The sequence below is a fragment of the Nicotiana tabacum genome, chromosome 7 (assembly GCF_000715075.1).
Source record: "Nicotiana tabacum cultivar K326 chromosome 7, ASM71507v2, whole genome shotgun sequence".
Classification (NCBI taxonomy): domain Eukaryota; kingdom Viridiplantae; phylum Streptophyta; class Magnoliopsida; order Solanales; family Solanaceae; genus Nicotiana; species Nicotiana tabacum.
In genome coordinates, this window is record NC_134086.1 from 75,615,334 (window position 1) to 75,640,800 (window position 25,467).

At 36.4% G+C, this 25,467-nt stretch overlaps 1 protein-coding gene across 41 annotated transcripts; it reads left to right on the forward strand.

Moving 5' to 3' along the window:
• The first annotated feature begins 3,771 nt into the window (after nt 1–3,771).
• Nucleotides 3,772–19,816, forward strand: LOC107820949 (uncharacterized). Of its 41 annotated transcripts, none has more exons than XM_075257295.1 (12): nt 4,076–4,483; nt 7,424–9,569; nt 11,269–11,301; nt 15,127–15,489; nt 15,759–15,832; nt 16,069–16,380; nt 16,470–16,626; nt 16,786–16,989; nt 17,110–17,202; nt 17,284–17,400; nt 17,499–17,940; nt 19,578–19,816. In XM_075257295.1, exons 9-12 carry the CDS (start codon nt 17,113–17,115, stop codon nt 19,625–19,627), a joined length of 699 nt encoding a protein of 232 aa, XP_075113396.1. In that variant the 5' UTR covers nt 4,076–4,483; nt 7,424–9,569; nt 11,269–11,301; nt 15,127–15,489; nt 15,759–15,832; nt 16,069–16,380; nt 16,470–16,626; nt 16,786–16,989; nt 17,110–17,112; the 3' UTR covers nt 19,628–19,816. The 41 variants fall into 41 exon arrangements, 31 of the variants coding, with proteins under 31 accessions (XP_016502800.1, XP_075113409.1, XP_016502801.1 ...); XM_075257313.1 differs by lacking the exon at nt 17,284–17,400 and having other exon boundaries at nt 16,786–16,853; nt 16,940–16,989; XM_075257299.1 differs by lacking the exon at nt 15,127–15,489 and having other exon boundaries at nt 16,786–16,853; nt 16,940–16,989.
• Nucleotides 19,817–25,467: the final 5,651 nt, after the last annotated feature.

A 25,467-nucleotide genomic window follows, 5' to 3' on the forward strand; every position in this document is an offset into this window, starting at 1 on the left:
TAGAATACTACAATGGTCTGAAAGGAAATATAATTGTTTGAAACTAGAATAATAGTAAAACAAGATAGAAGGGGGCTTTAGGGACTGCGGACGCCAAACAGCTCTACCTCAAGTCTCCTGGCATATCAATCCAAGCGAACACACACGCACCGCTGGGACCAACACCGGGATTTGCACAAGAAGTGAAGAAGTATAATATGGGTATAACTGACCCATGTATTGTGTAAGTATCGAGCTTAACCTCTACGAAGTAGTGACGAGGCTATGACAAGGCACTCGCAATAAACATGTACGAACAATAGTAACAAAATACGATAATATAGATAAAGCAGTAAACTCATTAAAACGGACCTAAAAGTCAACTATAAGAGGGTCCCAGAATAACGTGATCTTAAATCTCATATCAATGTACCTTGTTATAAATCTACAACTACAAATAGTCATGACACATCATACTCTGTTGCGACGCGCAAACCGGTCCCAACAATTATCACAATACATGGTGCGACGTGCAACCCGATCCTAATATTTATCATAATATTGGTTGTGGAGTGCAACCCGATCCCAATATCATATAATATTATTATCTTTTGCGGGCCGCAACCCAGTCCCAATATTAACTCATTAACATAAATCACTTAACACAACTAATTATGTAATCTCAGCACAAAAGAAAAATAAAACGTACAGAACATCAAGGTACTACAAACACAAACGAAGAATAATCAATATCTCGTAATCACAAACCTTTACAATTCATTAATACAAGAATAGCTAAATGGCTCACATAATCAGAAAAACAAAAGAAATTCCATCAAATAATATAAGTACAATAAAGTCAAGCAAAAACACGAGACAATGATAATATACGATTAATGCTCGTAGGAACATGTAACAGGTAAGAAGATATTGAGTGGGAAATAAACAAATCAAAGAAGATAATGGCTAAATGACGGATAACAAGTAAGGCATGGATAACAAGTAAGAACATGTAGCAATCAAAGCATGGAATAAGAGATAATATGGAATAAGTGACGACATAAAAATAAATAGCCCAACCCGCATGCTTTAACCCATGACAGCACATATACACTCATCACCTCACATATATGTTGTTCCTACATAATTCACGAAACAAATAGACCAACAAGCCCTAATTTTCTCAAATCAATGATAGACACGACACTTACCTCTTTGCCCAACCAACTCAAAAATCAATCATAGTTTTTCCATTCCAACAAGCCTCCAAACCAACCAAATCTAGCCAAATATCGCTCAAACAATTAAAATAAGCTTTAGAAACTACCTAAGAAAGAAAAATATTCAATCTTTGATAAAATTGAAAAAGTTAACAAAAGTCAATCCTGGGCCCGCTTGGTCAAAATTCAAGATCTGGACCAAAATCTGATTATTCATTCACCCCCGAGCCCGGTTATTGGATTTGTTTTGAAATTCGACCTTAATTTGAGGTCTAAATCTCAATTTTATAAAATTCCTAAATTCTGCCAAAACCCCTTATTTCTACCGTGGAAATCCTAGATTTGATGTTAAAAACTCATGAAAATTAATTGGTAATTGATAGACAATGGATTAGAGTTGCTTACCAAAAAATTTGGGAAGAAACTCTCTCAAGAAAATCACATCTGGAGTGTTTCAGATTGAAACATGGAGGAGCTACATCATGTTTTCCTCTATTTTACCCACATGCAAGTATCATATTTGCAAACTCTTGTTCGCAAATGCGACACTCTGATCGCAAATGCGATTAGTGCATCAGACCCAGTTGAGTCGCAAATGCTACAAAATTCTCTCAAATATGATCCTTCCTCCAATCGCAAATGCGAGCTAAGCATCGCTTTTACGAAGCTGCTAGCCCCAGCTCCTAGTCGCAAAAGTGACTTAAAGGTCACAAATAGATACAAAGTCTGCAAATGTACTATTCTTTGCAAAAGGGAAGGCCCATCCCACCAGCCCAATATCGCAAATATGATCAATTAATCATAAATGCGAGATCTGCAGATTGCACCAGCAACTGGTGTTTACCGTGAAAATGGTAATAACAATTAAATTTGTTGATAGGACTCTAAAAATACGTGATATATTTTTATGCTAGTTGTTAGAGTTGTGGATTCTAGATATGTGAAGATAAAGGTGAAATGCGAGCTAAAACAGTGTTACAATCAAACCGATGAGTTAGCTGTCTGGGCCTCGGGCTAACCGATGAAGGGCCTTGAGGTCGATGCCTGGGCTCGGGCTCGAGCTATGGGGGTAACCGGGAAGTGACTAACAGTTATAATATAATCAAAGGAGGCTCATTACGCTGATATCTAGCAGTAAACGAAGAACAAATGTGAACGCAATAAATGAAAGAGGTAGTCTCGAGCAAGTAAGTTAGAGAGAAAGAGAGAGAGTGTTGTTATTGATCTTGTGTAGAATATAGCAATAGCAGCCCTTTACAAAGTGATGAGGATCCCTTTTATATAGGAGGGAAAATACAACATAGTACATAATGTATTAATTGTAAAGGTACGGAGATAGGACGGCTAGACATGATACCAGACTCTGCCAGTGTTACCTACTCACCTTGGGAATTCCCCTTCCTCGGCACTGTCGTTGGGTCGAGCGTAAATGAATATCGAGGGAGAGAACTCGACCGCAACCCCACAGCCTCAAGTTCTCGATATGACTTCCCGAAATCCCTTAATGACGAGAAATTGGACCCTACGATTTTATTGTATACAACTGGCCTTTCATTAGCAATGCCCAAACTCTCCCGAAACACTTTTAAAACTCACCCGAGACCCTCGGGCTCCAAACTAAATATGCACACAAATTTATTAACATCGTACAAACTTGCTCACTACCTAAAATCATTAAAAATATCATCAAATAACACGAAACAATCATCAAAACTCAAGAATCTCATACAACATTGAAATAGTTGCCTGCATCCAGTTGTTGAGACTCGCCAATATTTGGGAGACTCGCAGAGCAGAAAGTGGTCCTGTAGGCATGGGCACCGGCCTCAAAACTGGAGTATGGACTGCTCCAAAAGTAGTGGAAGGAACTGTAGATGCTAGTACGTGGTTTTTGCCCGAATAATCATATTCCTACAAAAGTCACAAATGGATTTTCTTTTAAGTAATTTAATTTTTTAGGAATTTATAATTAATTATTTTGTTATTGGTAGTTATATTTTGGTGCGTATTTAATATTTTTTTTTTAAAAAAAAAATCATGGGGAATACCCTAAAATGTTCAAATTTCATGCATTGCATTTTTTTAGGTTGTTATTTGCATTTTTAGGTTTATGTTGTTAATTAATTGAGTTAATAAACAAAAATCAAAAAAAGTATTGGCCATTTTTACATTTTTAGCTTTTATTCTCAAAATAGCAATTTCCTTGAATTAGCTTTGAATTAAATATAATTTTACAAATTAAATTTTAGTCTAAGTTTTTTTTAAATTAAGTTTAGTAGTTTAAAAATCAAGGAAAAGTGTAAAATAAATAAAAGGGGGAACTTTTGAACAAAATTTGAAATTGGGCCAATTTAATGTCCTGAGCCCAAACATTTCAATACCCTTCCCCGTTGTACTTAAGCCCCAGCCCAATTTCCCTAATCCAATTGCTAAAGATCTGAGCCCAACCCGCCTCCCTTTCAAGTCGACCTGCCCCATTTCCCATTTAATCCGCACCCTTCATCCCATCTAATCTACAACCCACATTAAATCCCACCCCCATATTAAACCCCCTTATAATTCCCCAAACCCTAAAGACCTAACCCTAATCTCTTCATCCAAACGGTGCCCCCTATCCCCTCCGCAAACAACCACCCCAAGCCACCGAAAAATTTCTCCCTTTAACCAATCACGTGGTATATTCCCTTCCCTCCTTCCGTGTGGCCTGACACATAATTGTTTTTGTACGAGCACGAATATTCCCTCATTCTCACGTGTTGGAAGCCTCTAGAAGGCATATGCTGGAATAATAGAGAGCGTGGGATCGATTTCAATTGATCCTAGTCCTTCATTCATCAGGTTTATGCCTTAAAAATAGAGTAATTTTCGAAGAAGGAAGGGGTTCAGTTTTAGACAGATTTTTCGGAGTTCATTGAAAAGTATAAGAAACACTAGGGTTTTTTTTTTTATTTGAAGATCTTATTGTTCTCCTCTTTTTTTATTTTTTGTTTTTGTTTGGTGTTTGGAGATATATAAAGAAAAAAAATGTATTGAGTTCGTCTGGTTTTCAATTTTACTTCACAAGTTAGAAAAAAATAAATTTTTCTTCTTTTATTGATTTTATTTCGGAATGGAATGAAGATGAGTGGATGTTCGAATTTGTTGAATCGTCATTCGTGTATTTGGTTGTGGCTCGTCGTCTCCGTTTGAAGGTCTTGATTGAATGCCTCTGTCCGGACTTGCTTGACTTTGCTCGATTCAGTGGCGTAACTGCTAAAATCTTTGTTCTTCAAAAGCAAACTCAGGTTACTTTCATTCCCCATGCTTTATCTAGGTGTGATTACCTTGTGACTGATTTCAGAATGTGAGCTAGACTCCTTATTTTCAGTTTTTGCCCTTTTAACTGTTTATTGATTGGATGTTGTACGTGTGTTCTGGTCTTCTATCTGACATAGTTATAGAGGTCGGAATTTCTTGACTTTGGTATGAATGATTGAGATTTGATCGAGTCTGTGGTTGTTAGATGAGGTGCAGTATATGTTTGTTGATTCGGTGACATTTACAGAATTTTTCACACGTCTCGAATGCAATACGAGTTTATGAAATTAGCGACCAGTCTAGTTTTTTTGTTGCTGTTATTTTGCTTAGTCAGTGAAATTTATCAGGACCTGCTACGAATGCTAGAAGATAAGCGATTCAATGCTTGTTCAAAAGAAGTAGCTGGTCTAAATTTCAGTTGTCTAAGTGGAATTGATTTAAATTTCAGCAATAGCTTATTAAGGTTTGGTTTACTCTTGTCATGTTTTGCATGTATTTCGCTTGGCATTAATCTCGGCTAGCTTAAGTTCGTGGTTTGCTAAATCCATTCTTTAGGAGAAATCACAAATCCTGCCATCTTAGTTTTGCATAAATGCATATAATTCTCCATTGTGAAGCATGAATAGAATAACCGTCTCTTCTTCTCTTTCTAGTTTTTCTCACTTCTCTTTCTGATACTTTGAGAAGCAGCATTCTTATTAGAATTGGACTCTTTATTTTTTCTTGCTGCTAAAATACTGGTTGCATTGGTGTGAATATAAGGATCCTAGGGGATTAAAGGTTGCAAGTTAGTTGGACATTAAGATTAAATATGACAAATCTACGTGGAAAATGGATTTGTATGTGTGTTTCATCTTATCTGTTGACATGATATAAAGAAAGCGACCTTGTTCTGTATTTAATCATCTCGCATGTTCAACATTTTTGCTTTAGTCACAATGGAGTTTACTAGTAAGATCAAATTGGTGTTTGCTTGGCGTGCTTGTTTGAGTGATGCATTGTCTCGTTGGTTAATAAGCATCCGAATTATTTTGCTCATGGGCTTAAAAACAAAACCAACAGTGGTAAGGGATTGAGTCTAATATGTATCGACAGTATTTTTCACACAATTGTCGAATCTGGGATTACAACAATTCTTAAACATCGTAGATTGCTTTAGGCGCGACTTAATCTATCATCGTGATTGTGTAAACGTTCGCGTGACATAATTACGATCCTAAAAACAAAATCGGGGTATGCGTTCGCGCAACTTTGACTAAAATTTCTTAATAATAAGAAAGTGTGATTAATTGTGGACACGTACGCGTGACATGATTCTTGATGCACAAAACGAAATGATTACACGTATGCGTGACTCATTTTAAGATAATTTCTTAATTAAAAGAGGTAAAATGCACTTAGGTTCCAAAACATGTAATTAGACAATTTAATTAAGCCATGTATGATTAAAGCGACCGTGCTAAAACCACGGAACCCGAAAAAGCCTAACACCTTCTTTCGGGTTAACAAAATTCCTTACCCGAATTTTTGTGCTTCACGGACTGTGAAACAGAGTCAAACTTTCTCGATTAAGGATTTTAAATCGGTGACTTTGGATATCATAAATTATTCCAAGTGGTGACTCTGATTTTTTAAATAAATAATCCTGTTTTGATTATCACTTAAATTGGAAAAAACTCTCTTATATCCCTTTCGGGGGTAGGAAAAAGGAGGTGTGACAGCTCTGGCGACTCTGCTGGGGATCGAACCCAGAATCTCTGGTTCAGGGTTCAAGAATTCGAGCTTGTTAATATGATTTTTACTTGGCTTTATTTATTGTTGATATTACTTTATTTTGTGGAACTAATGTGCCAATTGGCGTTTATTTTCTGCTTTGATATTACTTGAACTGTACTAAACTGTTTTCTTATGCCTCCCTTCTGAGTCTTCTAAAATATGGTGCACACATATGCATGGCCCACTTTTCTGTTAGAAGTCATACCAAATAGAATGAGCCTGGGTCAGCAAGAAGGACGAGTAGACTTTCGTGCTCCCGGTACATTTCCCCCACCTCGGCTCGAGTTGTCCGCTCGGGTAGGCCAGCTCTAGAACACAACCCCAGGTTTAAACCTAGAATAACATAACCTCATGCCGGATCCCTAGTAGGAACGGTTGTTTGCATTACGTGCATTTGACCTTGGGGACTCAACACAGGGGTTGAGTCTGTCTAGGATAGGTGTACCCAAAATAACAGACCATCCTGATGCATCCTACGTGCTATGTGAACATTTATTTGTTTCGGCTTGCATGTTGACTGGATAGGAAAATAAAATCAAGAGAAAAAACCAAGAGTGATGTAGGAAGGAAATAAAATCTGGTTATGAAAATCCTGCTATTTGAAAATGTCCTGAAACTCTGCCAATTTGTTTTCAAAAAAAAATTGAAAAAACAGAGAAAAGGAAAAAGAGTCATTTCAAAATTAATCACATGTCTCTTCTGATTTTGTCAAAATTGACCGAACTATGCAGGTCTGATTCTCACCGGATGTGGGACACGTAGGCAACCTACATAAGGTTCGGCCTCATTTTTTTGCAAAAACTAACCAAATAAAGTGTAGTTTAGGGCTCTGGTCAAAAGAATAAGTCGATCCAGCATCAGTTATGTCTTATGTCGTTCTTGCCGGAATAGCCTTAGAGTATCTTTTAATTGTCGAAGGGATATTTTCGTAAAGAACAGGCAACTTTGTCAATAAAGTGTCATTTTTTCATAAAGTACGTTCCCCCGCCTCAAAATTTATTTGGAATTGTGAAATGACCATGTTTACAAAAACTACTACTTGTGTTAAAATAGCAAGGGGGCCATTCTCTTTTGATTTTCTATTTTTGAAATTTAAAACTTGTTTCACAAAAGAGTCCACCAAAGTCAACCCTAACCTTAACCATCCACAGGTACAAATGAACACTGTCCAGAACCCGTCACAATTGGTCATAGAACAGGCTCAGCTGCAGCTTCATATGTGGTGAAATGATCTAGATGAAGATGGTCGGGATTGGGTAAAAGAGCATTTGGGTGCCTTATAGACATTATGGAAATCAAACCTCGGGATGATCTAATCAAGGCTTTTGTAACTTTTTGGGATCTTTTCCACAACGTTTTCCGTTTCTTGGATTTTGAGCCCACCCCTACTCTGGAGAAGATAGGCGGATATATTGACCTTGGCAGGCCTTGAGAAAACAACAACTTATATTCCCAAGGGCTCCCCATGTACACAAATTCTTTGATCTCCTGAATATCAGCAAGCAAATGAAGAAGGCCCATGTAAACAGAGGATGTTGTTCCTTCTACTTCTTGTATTTTAGGTTTTGGGACTCAGTTGGGTTCGAAACGCACGAAAAGGGATTAAACAACAAACAAGATAAGAGCATCTGGCAAATTCATCATTAGTTCGCTTTCATAGTGGCGTTTTTGGGAATTATAGTCTTTCCGAATGCAGAAGGGACAATAGATATCTGCATGGATGGAATTGCACAAATCCTCATTACTAAAAAAGATCATACACTTACTCTATTAGTGCTGACAGATATTTATCGAGCATTAACATTGTATAAATCCGGGGCTCAATTCTTTAAAGGTTGTAACATTCTTCTGCAAATGTGGTTGATTGAGCATCTCCACAATCACCCCAAAATTCATGAGTTATGGCTCGAGCAATGACAATTTCATCAAGATTTATGAGGAAAGGGTGAAAGACTATAATTCTCCAGAAGGGTTTGAAGCCTGGGTCTCCCACTTAAGAAATCTAGAAGCAAGTCAGATTGAATGGACTCTAGGATGGCTTCCGGTAATGGAAGTCATACACATGACTGCTACAAAAGGCTACCTATTGTTGATGGGTCTAAGAAGTGTCCAACCATATGCACCGCAAAGAGTTTTAAGGCATCTGGGAAGATACCAAGTGGTACCCGAAGATGCAGATTTGAGTACCCAAGTCATTGAGCTACACCTAGAAGCAACATTACTCGAGGCTTTAGTCCAACAAGATTGGAATGGTTGCCGATATCTGCAAATAATGAGCCAGAGCCCGAGCCCCAGCCCGAGAGGCTCGCCAAGAGACCTCATGTTCAGGCTTTTGATGATAAAGTTCGAGAAAGGTTGGCCTAGGGGAAAAGGAGAAGAAATATCAATCCGCCATTCACACCCTGGAAGAAAAATTGAGAAACGTTGAATTCAATAATGATCTACATGCGCAAGAAGCTGAAGGTGAAAGGAGAAGGTTGGACCAATAAAATGAAGCCCTCCGAGCCCAAATCAAAAAGATGAAAATAGCAACTGAAAACCCGGCCAGAAGCGGAAAATATGAAAAACTCATTCACGGCCTTAGACGAAAAATGTGTGATTATGGGGCTGACTTGGAAAAGGCTGAGTGTGAATTAGCAAAAGCCTGGGGTAAAGTTGGCTTGGAATGTAGAAGAACGTGCGAGGTTCATTCAGTAGTTGAAGGAAAGGTATGACAAAGGAGTCACAGGTCTGAAGAAAAAGTTCAATACCCATGAAAATGAAATGGCCCAGCAAGCGAAGAACTTCAAAGGGGAAAGAGCATTGTTATGCATTTATGTCACAGCTACACTACTAGAAATTACACCTATTGCATCGGTTATTTAGCAACGGTTATGTAACCCTTGCAATAGATGGTCTATTTCAACGGTTACAATTGTCGCAATAGCCTCTTAGGCCTAGTAAGACAGTACTAAAATGAAACCGTCACAGTAGTACAATAACCATTGCCACAGAGATATCTATGGAGACAGATTGGTAAAATAACTCTGTGGGGACGGTTCTTTCTAAAAAATATTATTGGGACAATTTAGTTTCCCTCCAATATTTCACTAAGCCCGAGAATGCTATCATTTTTATAATTAAAAAGTAATACATAAAATTAAAGTATACATATCAAAACAGGGTCTTCTTATTCCTTTCTGACTTTCTCGATATTCATGCGATAAAACCCTCCTCAGCGAATTGAAGCCTTCTTCAAACCCACATCCAGCGAAGGAATTGTTCGACCAAGTATACTATTGTTCTCTACCACAAAAGGTGTGCATGATTCTCTCTCCTCCATGGCATAAAACTTCTCTGTCTCTAGATTTACCATTCAAGGATTTTTAGAAAAACATACAAAATACACAAATGAGTTTTTATGAATTCATTATGTTTTGATCTAATTTATGTTTGATGTTTAAATTTAGTGTAGTTTAAAGCTTTTATCTCAAATTTGGTGAAAATTTGAGAACTCCGTCAAAAATTCTGTGATAAAAAAAAATAAAAGAAGATTGCTCAAAATTTGGGGTTTTAGTAAAATTGGTATTTTAGAAGCTGGGTTTCAATTCTTTGAGCCAAATTTTTATTCAAAGTTGATTTTGTACTAAATATTGAGTTTATTGCTGTTTGGAAGGAAATTAAAATGAGAAATACCCTTCGAAGCTCCATCGTCGAGGTCGACAAAGTTCAAAAACTTGAATAGAGAAATTCAAAAGCTTGAGAGTTAGAGAAAATTGTTGTTTATATCTTGAGATTTCACTTTTTTGGTTGGTTTGTTAATGGTTTTGCTCTTGTGTTCTAAAATGGTTGTTGAGGGGTATGTTGAGAATGAGAAACTGATGGTTCAGTTTGTGGAATTGTCTGCTTTGGTTTCATCTTTGCAATTGTTCTGCCTTTTGCAGTTGTTCAATCTCTTAGTTTTTCTTTTAATCTGTTTTTTTTTTGTTTGAATTGATGGAGATTTAATTAATGAAAGCATAGCATAGAATTACAGAAGTAAATGTTTAAACACACTGAAATCTTACAAATTCTCCAAGAGTCACAGTGAAGTATATAACCAAAACCAATTTAGAGATTTTAGAATGTTGGTGGTGTGAAATAGGATTTCTGATACTTGACAAGAACAACCAACAGAAACATTTTATTATGTCGTTCAACCGTTCTATTTAGGAGTAATGGTAAATTGTGCAAGCTCTCACGTAAGAAATACATTTGTCATTCATTCATATCACTAATGGTCTTGAAATTCCTTAAGCTCTCACAACCTGGACAATTGTGCAAGCTCTCATGTATATTTCCAACAAATATACAAACACTAGTGCATCTACTTCATTGACATGGGACACGCCTAATTCTGACATATATCCTTCCAATAACTTTGACATGCCTAATTACTACCTAAAATTGAAAATCCTAATGTTCTATTTCCTTCTATAATTGAGACATGAAAGGCCTAAATTTTATTTTATGGCTAAATTGCTATTAGTCTCCCTTCTTGGACGAAATTTTCTAACATGCTTGTCTACTGCTGAGTACTGAGTAGTGTTATTTGCTGCATAATGTAATTTTATAAGACTGTGCAAAGGATCCATTTTAACAATTTGGAAAAATGCATAATCTTCACATACATAATGGTCCCAAATATGGTCTTTTTTCCATTGCATCCAGATATTCAGTTTAGCATTGGTCTTTGGAGTATCATCTAGATGTGTGCTTTTGCAAATACCATCATCTATAGCAAAGTTGTAGCAAATGGTCGTGTACTTCTCTTTTCTTTTATGCCAAGTTTGCAAGCACGAGCTTCTGTTATTTAGCTAGCTCACTTTTTGTTTGGTGGGGTGGTAAGCATCTGCGTTTATTAAAATCTATTTGTAGGAATTTTGCTTTGAGTTTTGTTGGAAATTTAGTAAAAGAAAAAAGAAGCAGACTAACTTTTACTACAACTAGTTTCTTATCATCCGAATTGGCTTTTCAGGTTCTAAACTTAGAGAAGTCGCTATCAATTCAGGTAACTTGACGTTATCTACATGGATCTTATTTCTTATTCTTGAAAATTCTCATATGTTTTCCTTGATATATTTTGTGGCTTACTAGTTTGGATATGTCAAATTATTGGTGAAAGGTATAATTCGTACTTCGTAAATTGTCTTACTTTGTTGGTAAAAAACATGTGAAAATGTTGTAGTTTTTATATGGTACTTGCATTAAGTTGATTGTAAAAGGTGCATGAATTATTGTTGTTTGTATATAGAAATGAGGGACAATTGTTTTATTTTTATAAGTTGTTTGGCAATTTTTATAAAATCTTCCTACTGAAAGGTTTCTTTTAGATGTTGTGGTCGAGTATATGTCCCCAAAATTACCAGTATATTTCTATTTGTAAAATTGAAACCTAAAACATGATCTTTTCTCCCTCATGTCTTGAGAAGCTTAGGTGTGGTTGATCAATAATCAACTTTATAACCTTTCTGTTTTTTCTTTTCTAGTGGCTTCCAAATTTGCAATAAATATTTACAATTAGTTTGGAAAAGTGGGAAGCAATTATTAAATGGATAACTGAATAAATAGTGCTAATATCGGGGAGTTGGATATGAATCAAGGTGCATGTATTACCTTTGGTGATACAACAACATATTTGAATACTACAAGTGTCTTACTAGAACAGGGATTAATTGTTGATTTACTTTTGTGTCCCATAGGATATTCAATGAGTAATGGAGATAAAAGTTGGATGGGTCTTCGAAGATCCACTGATGAGTATATCTGCGGAGTGAATAATTTTCTTGATAAGGCATGTGAACGAGCTTCCCAAGGAAATGAAATATTATGTCCTTGTAAAATGTGCGCTAATTGTAGTTGGCATTATAGAAATGTGGTGGAGGATCATCTGGTTGCTTATGGGTTTGTTCAAGGATACACCAAATGGATTTTTCATGGGGAAGGGTTTTCGAGAAATAATCCACATCGAAGCAGTGATGATGAAGGTTCTGATATGCATGATGATATTGATGGACTATTTCATGATACTTTTAGAAATGTTGAGGGTGACTTCAGACACAATGATGGAGTGAAAGAGGGACCATCTGAAGATGCAAAGAGATTTTTCAAATTAGTGGAGTAAGGGAAACAAGAGTTATATCCGAGGTGTGAGAATTTCTCTAAATTGAGTTATACCATTCGGTTGTACTTGTTAAAGTGAATTCATGGGTTGAGTAATGTGGCCTTCACATATATTCTAGACTTACTGAAAGAGGCATTCCCATTTGCTCAGTTACCCAAGTCTCTTTATAAGGCGAAAAATGTGATAAAAGATTTGAGTCTTCATTATGAAAAAATACATGCATGTCCTAAGGATTGCATGATACTTTGGAATGACAACGAGAAGGCGGAGAATTGTTCTGTGTGTGGGTCTTCGAGATGGAAGAATATTATTAATCCATTGACTAATGCAAACTCTGAAGTCCCTGCAAAGGTTTTAAGATACTTTCCCTTAAAACTTAGGCTTAAGAGGATATTCATGTGTTCTGAAACAGCTGCAGCTATGAGATGGCATGCTACTGAACGTCCCAATGATGAAAATTTAAGACATCCTGCTGATGGTGAAGCTTGGAAAGATTTTGATTCCTTGCATGAAGACTTCGCTAGAGATCCTCGTAATGTTAGATTGGGTCTTTCAAGTGATGGTTTCAACCCATTTCGAACCATGAGCATTTCCCATAGTACGTGACCTGTTATGTTAATGAAATATAATTTATCACCATGGATTTGCATGAAGTCGGAGTATATAATATTGTCTATGATCATTCCTGGTCCATCATCTCCAGGAAAGGATATAGATGTGTACCTACAACCACTAATTGCTGAATTGAAGGAACTACGGGAAATCAGGATGGAAACATATGATGCTGATTCTAACGAAACATTTCAAATGTGTGCAGCCTTATTGTGGGTTGTTAGTGATTTTCCAGCACTAGCAATGCTTTCTGGATGGATCACCAAGGGGAGATTGGCATGCCCAACTTGTAATCATAACACATGTTCTCAATATCTCAAAGATAGTCATAAGATATGTTACATGGGTCATCGGGAATTTTGCCTCCTGATCATCCATCTCGAAGAGATTAGAAATCATTTGATGGTAAGGAGAATCATAGAACAACACCTGCTCCATTACCGGGTTTAGAAGCTTTGGAAGAGCTTCGTGAATTCAATATTATGTTTGGAAAGGACCAAAAGAAGGGGCGTCAAGATAGTGGGAGTCCGTGGAAGAAGAAATCTTTTTTTTTTAAATTGCCATATTGGGCACATAATAAATTGCGACACAATCTTGATGTGATGAACATCGAGAAAAATATTTGTGACAGTTTACTTGGGACTTTATTGGATATACCTGGAAAAACAAAAGATCGTGTAAATTCTCAATATGACTTGCAAGAGATGGGAATACGGAAGGATCTTCAACCAATAAAAGATAACAATGGAAAAGTTAATTTGGCTAAAGTTTGTTTCTCCATGAATATAGAAGAGAAGAAGTTGTTTTGTGGTGTTTTAAAAAATGCCAAATTACCAAAAGAATGTGCCTCAAATATATCACGATGTGTGCAAGTGGATGAGATGAAAATATCAGGGTACAAGAGTCATGATGCTCATTTATAATGCATTACTTGCTCCAGGTTGTCATTAGAAAAATGTTGCCCAAGAATGTTTCTTTGGCCTTAATTAGGTTGGGGAACTTCTTTAGAGCCATATGTAGCAAAGTTATACGGCGAAGAGATATTGATACAATGCAGTTAGAAATCAATGAAATTGAATGTGACATTGAAAAGATTTTTCCTCCAACCTTTTTTGATATAATGGTACATTTTCCCATTCATTTAGTAAATGAGATAAAGCTTGGTGGTCTGGCGCATCTTCGTTGGATGTATCCCACAGAGAGAAACATGTGTAAGTATAAGGCATTTGTTCGTAATCGGGCTCATCCGGAATCATCAATTGCGGAGGGATTTTTAGCCGAAGAATGCTTGAACTTTTATTTGAGATACCTACACGATGGGGTAAAATCAAGATTAAGTAGGTACCAATACGAGGATGATGAGGTAATTGAAACAGAGGGAGATAATTTGTCACCTATATTCCCTAATATAGGCCATCCAATTGGAAGTAAGAAGAAAAGGAAAGGCAAGGCTTTTTCTATTGATTTACAGTTATGTTTTGAAGTACATCGATATGTTCTGTTCAATACTAGAGATGAACAGGTGGAGAACTTTATCAAGTAAGATAAGATATTTAATTATCACTTGTATGTTAAACTTTATTAATTTACGTATATGTGATACAAATATTTTAAACGTCATTCATAAAATTTAATTTGAAACATTTCATGCTTGCATGGAACATAAGAGTTTAATTGATAATCATACTATATCAAATGCATGGGTATAGGCACGAAATCACAGACAAGAATTTAGTAATTGGTTTAAAGAGAAAGTTAAAACTATTGAAGTGCCAAATCATTTACGATGGCTAGCTAAAGGGCCTAATATGGTGGCAAAAAGATATACTGGATATTTCATCAATGTATACCAATTTCATACGATGGAATCAGATACCCGATTAAAGACTCAAAACTATGGTGTGACTTTATCAGCAACAACCGATAGTTTTGCTAGTGCTAGGGACCAAAATCCTATCGATTGAGAGATTACCTATTATGGAGCTATTGAGGATATTATTGAGATTGATTATTGGGGTTGTTTAGTGTTGTATTGTTTAGATGTGATTGGTTTCATAATGAAATAGATGGATATGGGTTAACTCGAGTGAATTTCAACAGATTATGCAGTACCGATGACCCTTTTGTATTGGCATCTCAAGTGCATCAAGTTTTTTATGTGGAGGATCCAAATGAGGAAAATATTTATTATGCAAGGACCAAAATCCCTGTTGATTTGTATGATTTGGAGGAAGAAAATTGTCCAAATATTGGAGATACATTTTGGAGTGAGCTCGACGACGACATTGGTTCATCAAATAGATTACCCGACGGTGACGTCGTATGGTCGAGAGAAGATGTACCTGGTGATGTTGTTGATATGCCATTTCATGCACAACATTCACAAGATATAGAAACATCAGAAGAGGAAGATGACTTTGATGACACTGATTGGGATTGGATGGTTCCTAATTATTGAATATGGTAACATTAGAAGATTAATCTTTTGTATTTTCTTCTTTTCTTCTTTGTACCATTTCTCTTTTTTTGGTTATTCTGTAATTCAAGTTTTGTGGATTGTAAATTAATTGATTTTTCCATGTCAATCATGATTAAATTCTGAAAAGTGTGATATGTTATTGGAAATGTATGCTGGTGTCTTTACTTGTCATTGGTTGCCTTGGTCCTCATGTCTCCGCTCCTCTCTTAGACCATCGTAATAACTTCTTATGCTTTCTTACCTTTTTTTTCAGGTTGTTACAAATTAGTTACGTGAAGAGAATATTGTCGTCCCTGAATTTGTTGGTATAGCTGAGAAAGATTGGAGGTAAGAGTAGTTTTCCCTTTTTTGAAATCTGATCACAATAGTATAAACTATTTGAAACAAAAAATGATTTGCTGGAACACCATCAAATACTTTAATATCTTCATTTCAAAGATAAAATAAACTTCTGAACTTCTGATTTCTATGGTGTCATCATCTCAAAGATAGTTCTGCTCTTGATAATTTTCATTCCCTCTTTACCACTGATACTAATATCTTTGTTTACTTCAAAATTGTAGTCATGATTCAAGAAAGGACAAGACAAAAGAAAAAAGTGAAAATCTCGACATTCGTTAAAGTTGGAACACTTACATCTTTGGAAAATCAGAAAAGGTTGATGCGGACCAGAAAAACGAATATTCCAGCTAGCTCTATACGGTTAAATGAAGAGCGTCAGGTTCTGAATAATTTAATGAAAGAACATCAGCTACCAATGCCACAACATCAGAGGCTAGGAGCCCATTTACAATGTAATTCAGCCACCCCTACAACACAATCAGTAGAGCAAGAAGTGCAATTGGATGCTAATACTCCAATAGTAGATGAACAGGGTAAGTAAATTTAGATTTTACATTAAAGTATTGACATCCTATATCTATTTTACTAAATAGGAGGATACTTTTGATTTGTATTATTGTAGGATCTTATACTAAAAAAAAAGAAAAAGAGGTAAAACAAGGATGCTAAGTGTACATAGAAGGAGTGAACGTAAGTTAATTGTGGTCAATGAGTTTGGTCAATTTGTTGGTCCTACTAAAGATGTTGTGATGGAGTTTGGCAGCTTCCTCGGTACATTGGTAAGGAATTCGACCTTTTGTCCTTTTGATATATTTGATTGGAGGAAAATTGATACAAAAGATTATTTTTGGAAATATACAAAGGTTCTCAGTTCTTAATTTTATTTTTGGTTGAACATGCTTAATATTTTTGCACTAACCCATTGAAACAATTTGTAGGAAAAATATAATATTTCTGAAATTGCAAAAAAGTGGACTCTGGATGCAATTCAAGGTGCTTGGAGAAGGTATAAGAATCAATTAAAAAAAGATCACTTTAAAGCATATCATAATGATGAAATTCGAATTGAAAAAAAGCCTGAAAATATTCCAGCATAACAATTTAAGGAACTTCTCAAATATTGGAACTCTGGCAAACAAAAGGTATGTTTTTGAGAAAAAAATTCATTTATGTTAACCTTTGTCAAGAAATATTCATGAAGGAAAAACAATTATTTTCCTTTTATGACAATTTCGAATTGAAATTTATTATTTTACTTGCAGAAAATGTCAGCAACTAATATTGAGAATCGGAAAAAGTTAAAGGATCCACACACTACTGGCAAAAAAAGCTTTGCTATAGTCCGCAATGATTTGGTATCTGCTCTTATTTATCATTAAATATGAACTTGTTATCATTTTTAAGAAGATATTTTATACTACTTTTAATGTGTCCAGGAAAAAGAGAAAGAAACTTCTGATCCACTATCACTTAAGGATATTTTTGTTGTTACAAGACAAAGAAAACCCGGTCGAACATACAAGGAATCAAATGAAGATACAACTAGAAAAATTGTGTGAATTATTTATGTTTCTATTTTGTTTGGATGAAAAATATGTTCATATTGACTTTTTCTTTACTGGAATTCTCTCTCTTTTTATTTGTATAATAGGCTGAAATGGAGAGTATTGAAACACAACAAAGTGAAAATGGTGATGAGTCAATTAATATATTTGCATCAATCATGGGACCCGAATATCCCGGACGTTTGAGATTGTATGGACGGGGGGTTACAAAAAAGTCTTTGAAAGGGAAAGTGGGACATTTTGAACCCTCTTCAAATACAATAAATGATCACATGCAAAAGATGGAAGAGAGGATTATAAGATTGGAGGAAAAAATTGAGGAACAGAAGGAACAATATGAGGAACAAAAGACAATGATGAGACAAGAAATTGTAAAAGATATCAAAGAAAAAGTTCAATGTTCTGGATTACCAATTGATGCTAATATTTTAGCAACATTGTATTCTCGTCCATTGGGTGAAGCTTCCTCAACACAAGCAGCAACTATTCACCTAATTCATCGACCATCTCTTGGTAGCAACAATCAAGGTTAGAATCCTCGCAATCCTATAATTTATGCTTCTAATTTTTAGATTGTACAGTTAGAAATTTGTATTTTTTTAATTAATCATGAATTTAAAGTGATGGGTGCTCTAAGTGTATGAGCTCGATTAACTACTGTCATTGGAGCTTTTTGTCGACCTGCTGAAATAGTTGAATTTTGTTATTTTTTTCTTTGCGCCTGGTGATGCATTCTGACTCATAACTGTCCAGATTTCCTTCGAAAAGCACTTGTCCAGCTCTTTCTTCCACACCTACCTATTGCACAGCAATAGCTATAGGAGCTGCTAGTTTTTTAGTAGCTATTTGTGTATATTCCTTATGCACAACCTGCTCCAGATTTGCCTGGAAAAGAACTTGTCATGCTCTTTGTTCCACACCTACCTGTTGCACAGCAGTAGCTATAGGAGTTGCTGGTTTTTCAGCAGCTGCTTGTGTATCTTCCTTGTGCACAACCTGCTCACTTCCACCCTTCAAAAGAGTTGTTTGTGCACCAGTAGTGGGCTGATCAGTAGTGAGATGAATACCATGTTTAGCTGCTGCCATTTGATCACATTCCTGTCCAACTTATTTCCTTCCTGTTGCCTCGCAATTCTAGCCTGCACCGTAGACTATTTCCTTAAAGTTGCAGAATTTCCCGGCTTCAACTTGTGCATTGTTAAGTGTATTTGATTCACCTCCAAAGCAGCAATATTGGTAGGCACATGCTCACCAGATTTACCAGTTGCTAACAAAGCAACAACTTGATAATTTGATCCCCCAGTAGCCAAGTCCTGCTCCTTTTGTTCAACAGTTGTAGTATAGACCTTATTCACATTCACCTCTCCATCAGTTACATAGTAGAACCCTCACCTTGGGCACCAATCCTATCCACAGTAGTTTATTCTGTAAAGCAGAACCCACAACCCGGTAAATCCTCGCTAAAGCAGTAGCGACATGGATATCACCAGGAAGTTTAGACTTCCAAAGAGTTTTCTATTGATCCAGCTTTACCTGCACAGTTTCTAGAGCATCTATATCACTCCTAATTCCTTGATTCATCAGTTTCTTGTTGATTACTACCTGTAGTAGCTCGATTCTAAACTGCACCACAATCAACGGCACCAGCTAGAGCAATTTGCTCAGCATCAACAGTCTAGTTAAACTAGGATTAGGATTGTCCTTCTCCTTTGTTGAACCTGCCTCCAATACATGTGAAGCTCTGCCTGTTCCAACATCAACCAAGCTCCCGTAGATTTAACAAGCTCTAAATTTTATTGTTTCTTTGCATTCAAAACATCCCTCGCATCACCTTGTAATTTTACTACAGGTTGAACATCTTCCTCGACCTCGTCATTAACACCTTGTATGTTCATGACCTTCGCGCTTACAATGGCAACAATATGATGGGACTGTTGGCACTTACAATGGTCTCGGTGCTTACACACACACATTTACTATTATTATTGACGTGATCTTATAAATTTTGTACTTCAAAAACTAGTCATCTAAAAGTAGTTACAGTAGTAAATAGATGAAGTGTTGGTTGAAGATATCCTCAATTTTCTTACTTCTTGAAGTACTGGTTGAATATGCTTATTTTTTTCCTTACCCTCTAAATATTGTTATGTCTTTTGAATTTGTAGGTGAAGAAAATGAACAAATGGGAGATGAAAGCAGTGAAGACCTTACTTAAAGAGTATTGGTTGATCAATACCTTCAGATGTTTTGGGATTGTACTTATTTTTGAATATTTTGCAAACTTATATGCAATCTAACTCTTGAATTGTTAGTCAATATTCTCTTATATTTGGATAATACTTGTTGGATATTTTTTATGATGATTTTGTGGATGAATATAGTATCCTTTCATGGTTTGTATAAATTCTAGCTTATTATAATTTACTCCATTACAATAGCTCGTAAAAATTATTGCAATAGTTGGTAATAAATGTTGTAATAGCTCGAAAAATCGTTGCAATAGCTGAAATAACTGTTACACAAGACTGTATTGACCATTGCAACAGATAATAATAATAATCATTGCAATAAATAAGCTAAACTATATCAGCAAACTGTTCCAGTAGGTCTATTCCATTGCTTTTGCACCGTTACAATAGACGTATTGCAACGGTTCATAATTGTTATGATAGCTTTTAATAATCGTTCTATTAGGCTACTGTAAGACCGTTGCGATAGATACAGCTATGACCACGGCTCCGAAACTGTTGCAAAAAACCGTTGCAATAGATCAATTGCAACGCCTTATCTTGCAACGGAGCCCAATCCGTCGCAATAGGAATATTGCAACAATTTTTCTATTTTTGGCAATGGTTTTATCGGTGTTGCCATAGGCCATTTTCCTGTAATGCTAGAAGAGGACATGTAGCAATTGCAAGAGCAAAACCATATGGCCACATAGGTTTTGGTGGCCAGATCTCAGCAAATTGGATGCTTGCTCCAAGAGAAGGGCGTCACCAAAGAGAGGATTAGAAGAATTGCTGACTATATTGTGATGAAGTGCAATGAATGCAGGGATATGACTAGGTCCATGTTCTTCACTGCAGTGATGATTTTCGTCCGCCAGATAATGGACGACCTATATCACCTCCAAGAAGATATGACACGCAGGCCCGTAGCGAGACCTACTAATGTCTCACGGGTCCCTGGAGTAGCAGTGGAGGCACTTATGAATTCTTGATTCTCTTTTCGAGTATGTATTTCAGTTTCTTTTAGAGTTTGTTAGTCCACTTTGTGTCTGTTTTGGTTTTTCAGTTCTTAAGTCTGTATGACAAAGTCGTTGTAATAGAGGAAAATCGGAAGTTTTTATTTAATGAAAATTTGAAAACCAAAAAAATATTTTTTTTTCTTTTATTTCGCATTCATCCCCTGAACTACGTAATGATCTGATTCATGCGGCATCATGATACATAGGCAATCGCCATAGGATTCTATTATAACCATAAAATGAAAAAGAGAAAAACTAAGTGGAAGAAAGAATGGCAGAACGAGAGAACAAAAGAGAGTGCAAAAATAAAAAGGGAGCGACACGAACCAAGTGAGAAAATCAATAGTGACTAAAGGAAAGCAGGAGTGAAAGAAAAGAAAAGTACAAAGTGAGAAGAGTTAGTTAAAGCCGGGATGAAGCATGAAACCATTCAAATACATGATAGAAGCATTTAACTGTTCAGGTGTGTTACATCCTAAATGTGTGGCTGCCTAACTGCTAAACTCTTAAACACTAACAAGTTTGCTGTTGTTATTGAGTTCAGGAAGGTGGTTAGTTTGTTTGGCATTCTGGAAAACCACCCATATAACACCAGGTCTAAACACAAGGCAATCATGGCTAGCAAAGAATTAGACCTAAGTGTTGTTGACCCACCAAAAGAGATGGTGGAATCTGAGTCTATTTTGAAAGAAGAGGTACACAAGCTGAAACAGAAAATGACCAAATTGTGTCAAGAATTGGCCAATGGTCAAGGATCGCCCTTTTCTATTCATGGTTTCTCAGAGCTCTTACCCATATCGACTACTGTCATTCTGGTCTCATTGTCTGATCAATTCTATTCACCTCGGCTTAGTCTTTATCCCAACTGTATGACTACAGTTGGAACTTCTGTTATGCACTCCCAAAGTGTGCCATTGACAACCAATCAGATAACCACTACTGTTATGCCTGTCTTCACCATCCCACAACTACAAATGGTGTAGAAGAAAACTCATGAGTCACAATTTGCTACCCAGCAAGAAAAATACCACTCTCTTAAATACCACACGTACCTATTTGATCTTCTTTCAAAGCATGGGAAATTGACCAAAAGATGGAACATGAAGAAATGACACAAAAAGTGAAAAGCTTAGAACAATAATTGAAAAACATGCAAGAGTTGGCAGGTCAGAAGAGTATTGCCTTAAAGGATCTATGTATATTCCATGACATTTACTTGCCCGTGGTGCTTAAAATACCAAAGTTTAACTTGTATGAAGGGCATGGAAATCCAATAGCCCATCTGTAGTGTTATTACAGCGAAATGAGAGGTGTTGGCAAGAAAGATGAGTTGCTGATGGCGTATTTCAGTGAGAGCCTGACTGGGGCAGCCTTGGAATGACATACTCGTCAAGATGTCAGTAAGTGGCATACATGGGGTGACATGACTCAAGATTTTGTTCGGCACTATCAGTACAATGCAGACATTATCCCAGACCGCTCCTTCCTATCTCAGACGGAAGAGAAAATCGAGAAAAGTTTTAGGGAATTTTGGCTCAGATGGAACGAACAAGTTGCTCGGGTCAGTCCTCCAATTAATAGGATAAATGTTGCTGAGCCCCGCCAATGACAAGATCCTGTGAGCATTCTTGTTAGACACTTTCAGCTTCAATGCCGGCCCCATAAATATCCCTGAGCTCCATATAATCCACCCCAATATTATCCTCTGAACAACGTACAACCATCTGTCCAACCACTGGGTCACTCCCTAGGGCAAGAACCAGCATCCCAAAATTCTCATTTGCCTTCACAACATTTTCAGGCACCCTATAACCCTAAAAAACATAGGCATGGGGGAAACAAAGGCAGAAAGATAATTTCACACCATTTCGGGAATCCTACACAAATTTGTTTGAAAGGTTAAAACATTCTAGCTTGATTGAGCTGCTCCTCAGCTACACTCTGGACCCATATGCAAAAAGTTTTGATCCTACTGTACGGTGCATGTACCACTCTAATGTCCAACGGTATAGCATTGAAGATTTTCGTGCTTTGAAAAGGGGGATAGAAAGAATGATTCACGAAGTGATAATTGTGGTCCAAGGCAGTAATACCCAAGTGTCACACATAATCCTCTACAGGTACATGAGTACGCATATATTGTTGGGATGGTTTGCAATGACAACGAATGTGCATGTTCTTCCAAGTTCTTTAGTGAGTCATTTGCGGCAGGATCCCTTAGGGGGTTAGTTTGTAATTCAACAGTTAGTGTGAGGAAGGTTTATTCAAAGGAGTCAATGAGACATGTGGTAAAGACAATGAGATTGGAGTTGGTGAAGGTCCTAGTAATTTTGATGTGCAACTCAGTGGCTAAGATCTCGATTTTGGTAATTAGAAAGCACCTCATTTCCTCATCAGGAACGGGTCTTGGCAGTTTATTTTGACATTTTTTCTGCTATCTGGTTATTTCATGGTTGTAGCCCAGATTTTATCTTGCTTGTTATGTTGATTCAAACCCTTCCATCCGTTTTTGCCTGTTTCTAGGAGTCTTGCTAGTTAGTTTTGCGTCTCTAAGTCTTTCATCGAGGATTGTTTCAGGGCTTTAATATAGATTTTATTCCTCTGTTCAAACCCTTCCATCCTTTGGTCAAATGAGATTTTCTTTTTCTGTTATTTGCAGTCTTCATTTAGTTCCTTTCTTGTATATAGGTCTCTTCAGGCCAGTTCTAGTGACATGCCATGCATTTAGAGTTTTTATCCAGATCTTGAAAGCCAATTTAATCATGGAATAATGAAACATAGTTTTGAATATGATAAAAGATGTGTTTGAGGAAACAAATAAAGATTCTTGCTTTCTGAGATAACCTGAAGCTTGAATTGAGTGAAACTGAGGCAGTTAGTCTAGGAAATCAAGAGGATGATAAGAGCATACAGCAGAGAAATGTCTCTCAAACATTTTAAGGTAGATCAGTCAGTGTTAAAATGCATTCTTCCACATCAAGCTGAAGCTAAAGGCAAGTTTGCCCCAATTAGGCAGGGGTCGTTCATTGTAACGAGACTGTTTCCCAATGGTGCTTTGTATTTAACCGATATAGAAGGTAAATGTGCAGACATGGATGTCAATTCTAATGCAGTCAAGAGATATTATGTATGATTTCTTTGGTTTGTCTTCAATTGAGTTATTTGTATTTGGCATGTTTTAAAGATTGGAATGACGAAGACATTTTATTCTGCTATCTAAACACTTTTATCCTTTGTCACCCTTTTGAGCCTTATTTATTTTCTTTCATACCCCTCTTATGTAATCGAATGTAGATTTTAAGAATAAAGAAAAAGAAAAAGAATATGAAAAAAAGAAGAAAAAGAGAAATGAAAAAAATGAGGAAAAGTAAAGCAAAAGAAAGAAAAAAAAAAGAAAAAAAAGAAAAAAAAAGAAAAAAAACAAAAAAAAACAAATTAACTCCTATTTCATGAACTACGTTCGACCTGATTCCTTTTAAGAATACGTAGGCAACCTCATGGTTCGGTCCCATTAAAATAAAAATCCAAAATTCCCAGAATCAAAGAAACTGGGGCAGAAGTTGTGGTGTTGCGAAAGATCTGATTACAAAGGTTGTAATTTTGAACCCTATTATTTAAAACTGTTTTTGAACTTGCATGTTGCTTTTTCCTTCTAACCCCGTCCAAAAGCCTGCACTATGGTCCAAAAAAATACCTTTTGATCAATCTTTCAACTATGCCAAGTCAAGCGAGATAGAGGTATGATTCACAACATAGGCAACATTTTTTGTTCAGGAGCATAAGGAAAAATGAATAAATGAGATAGTCTTATTTAGTTAAAGTTTTAGGACCCTCATGGATAGTGGGATGTAGTTTAAAGTTTCAGGACCCTCCTGGATAAAGGGATTTAGATAAAGTTTTCAGGACCCTCCTAGATAATGGGATTTAGTCGAAAGTGTCAGGACCCTCCTGGATAATGGGATGTAGTTTAATATTTTAGGACCCTCCCGGATAATGGGATTTAGTTTAAAGTTTCAGGACCCTCCTGGATAATGGGATTTAATTTAAAGTTTTCAGGACCCTCCTATATATTGGGATTTAGCTTAAAGTTTCAGGACCCTCCTGGATAACGGGATGTAGTTTAAAGTTCAGGACACTCCTGGATAATGGGATTTAGTTTAGTGTTCAGGACCCTCCTAGATAATGGGATTTAGTTTAGTGTTCAGGTCCCTCCTGGATAATGGGATGTAGTTTAATGCTCAGGACACTCCTGGATAATGGGATTTAGTTTAATGTTTCAGGACCCTACTGGATAATGGGATTTAGTTTAATGTTCAGGAACCTTCTAAATAATGGGATTTAGTTTAAAGTCTCAAGACCCTCCTCGATAATGGGATTTAGTTTAAAGTTTCAGGACCCTCATGGATAATGGGATTTAGTTTAAAGTGCCAGGACCCTCCTAGATAATGGGATGTAGTTTAAGTTTCAGGAACCCTACTGGATAACTGGATGTAGTTTAAACTTCAAGACCCTCCTGAATAATGAGATTTAGTTTAAAGTTTTCAGCACTCTCCTGGATAATGGGATTCAGATTATAGTTTTAGGACCCTCCTGGATAATGGGATTTAGTTTAATGTTAACATGACCCTCCTGGATAATGAGATTTAGTTTAAACTTTCAGGACCCTCCTGAATAATGGGATTTAGTTTAAAGTTTAGGACCCTCCTGGATAATCAGATGTCGTTTAAGTTCAGGACCCTCCTAGATAATCAGATGTATTTAAAAGTTTAGGATCCTCCTAGATAATGGGATTTGGTTTAAAGTTTCAG